The following is a 6,066-nucleotide window of genomic DNA, read 5'->3' as shown; positions in this document are numbered from 1 at the left end:
CCTGTGCTCCGCAGGGGGGGGGGGGGCAGCGGTGAGAGGCCGGCGTACCGCAAAAAAAAAAAAAAGAAGATAGGCAATATCAATTGATACAATTAGAATCACTGAGACCGAGTATAATAGAGTCTCAGTAATGGAAAGGCAGACAAACATTTTTATATATTTTTTATTTTTAATATTTATTCAGTTTTATTTATTTATATGGCTGTGCTGGGTCTTAGTTGCGGTACACGGGATCTTCATTGCCGCATGTGAGATCTTTAGTTGCGTCATGTGGGTCTTTTAGTTGTGGCATGTGAACTCTTAGTTGCGGCATGTGGGATCTAGTTCCCTGACCAGGGATCGAACCTGGGCCCCCTGCATTGGGAGTGCAGACTCTTAGCCACTGGACCACGAGGGAAGTCCTTATATATATTAAAAAATTCAACATTGGATATAATCATGAGGGTTTCCAGGTTACTCATGAGATCTCAGTGGATTAGTGAATTTTCTCCATGATAACAGCATTGTTCATTTCTAACCTTTTCAGGAAAAAATCCTTTTTGTTTTTTTGCAGAAGTTAAACTTTTTTTGGGGTTTCCAGTGAGACTCGCTGCATTTACCAGTTCACAGTCCCTCCGTCCTTTCTTTCTTCTTCCAGCTCTCCTTTCTTTTTCCTTACTTTCCTTCTTCTCTGACAAAGATAAAATAAAATTAAAAGATTAACCATTAAAGAAATGCAGTACTATCCAGGTTGTATACTGATGTCTTTATTTCCTTCACGAAAATTGCCATTGTTCAAATAGATTGTTTCTTTTTTAAAAAGTGGAAAAAGGAACAAAAAATTAAACAGAGGCTTTAGAGGCAACATGTACAGGGAATCTTGTGTTGAGCTTTCCTTGTGTTCTCTGCTGCATTTTAATGACCCAGGGTGGGGCGGTGATATGAAATATTGTTCCTTATTTAACGTTTTACACTCTCATCTCCACATTGTGTATTTGCTTCTCTTGTGACCTTTTCGTTGCATTGGTAACTGCTTCTTTTCATCCATAATCCAAAGTAAGTGTACCTTCCTGCAGAGAAATTACAGGAAGCTGTCAGTGTAGAGTTAATATAGTTAAAGCACCCTTAACTCTGCTATAAACCCCTTAAATAATTAAAACTGTATGCTTGAAGAGTCAGATTTGCATTTCTTTACCAAGTTTATTTAGCACACTTTGTTACACTCAATTAAATGAGAATGTTCTGTTTCACTTTCTTTGCTTCGGGTGGATCATTTTGCCTTTTGATTCTTGTGCCCTAGTGGTAATTTCACAGTGCTTAGGTCTCTAAAACTGAACATATATTAATGCATATGTAGATCTATACACACCCATTAAGAGGTTTACTATTTGTACTGAATAGAATCTTTGCCCAAGGCATTTGAGCATTCCAAGTAACCTAAAGTGTAACTGGGACAGCAGATAATTCATGGTGGTAAAGAAGGAGCTGGACAGAGTTGTTGGAACATCCAGTGTTTCATTTAAAAAGCCCTGTAACTTCGGCATCACCTTCAGTGCCCACAATTTGATGTGTGAATCTCCCTGCGAAAACAAGAAGATAAAAGGTGTTGAATGGTTCTAGAAAGGAAATTAAATACAAGTACTATGACTCTTCACATCTCAGTTGGCAAAGCATGTACAGAATGTTCTTCATAAATTAGTTCATTGCTTAAGTTACGCATGTTTAAGGAGGAATAAATTAGTTATATCCATTTCCTAATGAGTAGTGGGATCAATTGGAGCTTGATGAGAGAGGAAAGAGCATCATTTTACTTCCCCAGTTGGGTTCGATATCCCTAAACTTCACCATGAATCACTCTCTCAATTTCCTGAGTTATTTCTGACTCTACGTGTAAGATAGTCTGGCCTTTTAATTTTCCCACCAGGTAAGTAAGACTTTTTGAATTTGCCCAGTGGGTTTGTAGACGGGAGGTGCTGTCTCCTTTGCACCCAGAAGTGTTCCTTGTTACAATGGGCCCTTCTGTCTTTGCATCGGTTTATCTGGGTGTGTTCACGGATAACAGTCAATGTGTATGTGCGATGACAATTACGAGGGTTCTAATATGTTTAACTGTTATGGGATCTGTTATGTCTACTTTAGGGTCGACCCCATCCCATATGACACTCCAAAACCAGCGGGCCACACGCGGTTTGTCTGCATCTCAGACACACACTCCAGAACAGATGGTATCCAGATGCCTTATGGGGACATCCTTCTCCACACAGGCGATTTCACCGAGCTGGGACTGCCCTCAGAGGTTAAGAAGTTTAATGACTGGTTAGGTAAGGAATGATTGCGTTCTGGCGCCCCCAATTAACCTTTCCCGTCCGAGTGTCACTCACTGCGTCCTAATTGAATTAGAGCACTTGGAAGCTAGCTCAGCCATTTCTCGTATGAAATGCGGTGGTGTCTAGCTTTAATCCAATTCTGTTAATTAAAGATGAATTTTTAGATATTTAATTTTACTGTGCATCCTTTCAGTGCCTGGCCTCGGTGGCTCTGGGGCAAAGGGATGGAAAGCTTTGAAACCAATCTCATCTCACTCATTCTGCTTTAATGAGGGCATTCATTGGCACACATGAGACGTAGAATCATATTTTTAATTCATTGGCTCTGCAATCCTTCCCAGATATTATAAGTGAAGACCTACTAGTAAGAGACCATTTCTAAGGAATGAAGGAGGATGTAAAAGCCCTTATATAAAGGGAGGGTCCTAGCACAGGGCTGCTTGGGGGCAGCTTTCCCAAGTGAACCAGAAGGGTATCCTAAGACCCCTGAAAAGATAAGATGTCCTGCTGTAAAGCTCCAAAAATTTGGAATACGAAACCACCCTCCGCTCTGTGGAAAGGTAATAGCAACTTTGTGGTTTCTGTAGAGGCACCCATGGGTCGGGGTTATGGGAAAAATGTTGGCTCCTGGGTCAGGCAGTTGCCAAATATTAGCATTACAAGGCAGTCATGGGGTTTTTCATAGCGAGATTAGATGACAGATCTTTTTCAGAATCCTCTTAGGTGAGGGAAAGGAGTATAAGAATTACATAGTAAAGAGTAAAAATCACTCCGCAAGAATAATGTCATGAATAATGTGTCAGCCAACAAAAATTACTCAGGAGATTTAAGCAGAAACTTGAAAATTCGTTTTTCCATCAAACTAAAGCAGGGTTTGAGACATTTTTAAATAATTGATTAAGTGATAAAATATATGTGTTAATGGAAAACAATATTCATTAAAAACAGTGAAAATATTTTAAAAACAATGAGCCTAACTATAACATAACTATTTTGAGTTTTCCTGTGACCTTGCACATCTATCCACCTTTTATAAAGTTGACATCAGGGTACATATCTGTTCTTTTGTCTGTTTTCATTTGATAGTATTGGTAAGATTTTAATTGATTTTGCATAACTTCCATATTTATCCTTTTTGATAGCAGTATGACATTTGTATTGTTCTGTATGTTGATCTAATAAGACATCCCTCTAAAAAATGAACATTTAAATTGATAACAATTTTTCCTCTGAAGCTAGCACTGAAATGTGCGTTTTCATTTGTATATGTCTTTTTGCTTCCATTGACTTATTTCTTAGGGTAAAGTACTGTATGAGTTAAATTACTGAGTCAAAGGATATGAAATTGTTTATGATTCTTGCTGTACATTGGCATCTTGCTTTCCAAGGGGATTGTAGCTGTGTACTGACTATACCAATTTTACCACGATCTTGGCAACATTGGATATTGGAGCTTTATATTTTGTACTGTTTCAGTAGGTATTCAGTCATCTCACTTAAAACAGCAAGATATCTTAAATATCATTCAGTACAATCTCATTCTTACAAATGACTCAGATACAGAGAAATTACCTGACTTTCTCAGACTCTCCTTGTGGTAGAGCTGGGCCTATAATCCAGATCTTCTCACTCCTCTTTTGCATCTGTCAAATTTGCTTTCAAGTACTATTCTCTCTTCATTTTAGTAACGTGTATTTATGAACTATTAGCAGACAAAATTATTTGGGGTTGAATTTTGACAGTTTTAAACTGTTCTGTGACAGCTGAATCTCAACACAGAAATGATCTCGCTGCATTGACAATGTTGATTTGTAAAGGAGTAACCCCGTGGGAAGCGTTTACAGAAATAAAAGACAGGATAGATCCTGGTTATAATCTTGTTTAGCCACTGACCTTGGGCAACTGAGTTAACCTCGCTTTTCCCCTTGGTTTCCCTCTGTAGAACGAAGGATTAATACCACCTGTCTTTCTGGTTTGTTGTGCAGGTTAATCAGTACATGATTGCAGCTAGGAAGTTTTTGTGGGCCATTCATAACTGAATGGGGAATGTGGCGAACGAACCATCAACAGATATTTACAGGGTAAAAGCAAGAGGAAGTCAGAGGAATTGTTTAGTAGAATGGACGTAAACACGGGGAGATTTCATAAGGGAATGTACTCCATAGATGGAAAAGTGCCATAACTAAGGAAATAAAAAGGTAAAGAAATAAAATGCTGAGGTCCAGTTGCAAGATCAGTTCCTTCTCGTCCCATTTCCCCTCTGATCTCCTGAGGCAGGAGGAAGGGTTCTCTGCGAGGCACGCAGAATGCGAGGCTGAAGGCAGCCCACAGCGGGGTAAGGATAGAGAAGTTTAGAATCCCACAGGGAAAGCCCAGAGTAGCTCAGTTACCCCAGCAACCTCAGGGTGCTCCACGGGTGAGCGATGGTGTGTGATGACACTCTACCACTTGGCTCAGTTGGGAACCTCTCACCCGAAAAGAGTGCTTCCAGCAAAAGCTGCCAGGTGGCCTAGGAGAGTGGAGTCAGGGGTCAGATCAGTCTAGGGCTTTTGCCATAACAGGGCATTCAACTCTCACCAGAATGGTTCCTCACAGATTCGGCAGGCACTGAGATCCAGTGAACCTCTAACTGATTTACATCTCTCTAGTCTAGGCCACCCTGATTCTTGGAAACAGCCCGACCACCCCCCAGGCTCCCTTACTTTCCCAAAAGGCTAATCTATTTCGGCTATAGGCTAGGGACTCCTTCTCTCCCTATAATATCCTTTGAAGGTTGCTAATGTTATCTGCATTTTACAGATGAGGAACCTGGAGCTCAGCTGGGCTATCTTAGCAGAAAAGAAACTCAGAGAGGCTAAGAAATCCACCCAGATTCACTCAGTGAGTAAACTTGGGGTTGTCTGACCCCCAAGTTATGAGCCCTTTCCCATTCCGTGGTGTTATGAGTGGGTTTATGGCAGCTAGGAAGCTTGCAGACTTTAGGCTTGAATTAAATATGGTAGCTTCCAGCAGCTTCATGTGGAAGTTGAGTAGCTGTTTGACCATGTGCTGTTATTTTAAAGATGTGGTTAAGCTCCGCCCATCTTGAATCTCACGCTGACCTACCAGCTGCAGGGGCTGAGAATCCCATCACGAGTTCTGTGTTGGTTCAGACATGGTGGGCCCCTGGTTAATTTGTACATATGCCACCTGGCAGGAGGAACACACAAAGTTATTAATACAAAGTAGTTTATGAGATAGGCAGGTGGCACAGGGTCATAAGATGTTAGGACCCAAACTAGGTACAGCCAAAGGTTGGAAAGGTAATGCAGCCTTTAATGATTACGAGCAGCTAGGAAGAGCCTGTGTTGAATTCCCTGCCTTTCATAAGTTGCTTAAACTCCTGAGCCTTGATTTTCTCATTTGTAAAATGGACGTAATAATAATAATATAGCCCATGGTTGCTGTGAGAATATACTCTGTGATATACTCTCTGACCATTCTTAACACACCCCTTGGCCTCTGGACTTTCAACAGATAGTGTAGAGGGAGACAACAGAGCTAGCGGCATAGAATGCAAAAGGCAGAGACTAGAAAGGACTGGCGCCATAGATTTAAGAGGAATTTAGAGTGTAAGAGGGAGCCCGTAGAGGCTGAAGACAGGTCTCCCTCTTAACAATTACACTAGTGGGACAGAACATTGGGACTGTAAGAAGACTTGGAGGTCCCACCTCCTCATTTTTTTTTTTTTTTTTTTTTTTTTTTTTTTTTTGGGGGCGGG

The 6,066-nt window shown here is 40.8% G+C and overlaps 1 protein-coding gene across 2 annotated transcripts in view; it reads left to right on the top strand.

Annotated features, from left to right (window-relative positions):
- MPPED2 (metallophosphoesterase domain containing 2) overlaps positions 1 to 6,066 on the top strand; it is a 171,917-nt gene that overhangs the window by 44,963 nt on the left and 120,888 nt on the right. For both annotated transcript variants that reach the window (XM_024764573.1, XM_024764574.1), the window contains exon 3: positions 2,119 to 2,300. In XM_024764573.1, the coding sequence (XP_024620341.1) occupies positions 2,119 to 2,300 (182 nt within the window). The remainder of the gene's footprint in view (positions 1 to 2,118; positions 2,301 to 6,066) is intronic.

The sequence above is a fragment of the Neophocaena asiaeorientalis genome, unplaced genomic scaffold (assembly GCF_003031525.2).
Source record: "Neophocaena asiaeorientalis asiaeorientalis breed wild unplaced genomic scaffold, Neophocaena_asiaeorientalis_V1.1 scaffold230, whole genome shotgun sequence".
In the NCBI taxonomy this organism is placed as follows: Eukaryota; Metazoa; Chordata; class Mammalia; order Artiodactyla; family Phocoenidae; genus Neophocaena; species Neophocaena asiaeorientalis.
This window is presented reverse-complemented; position numbering and strand designations above follow the sequence as displayed.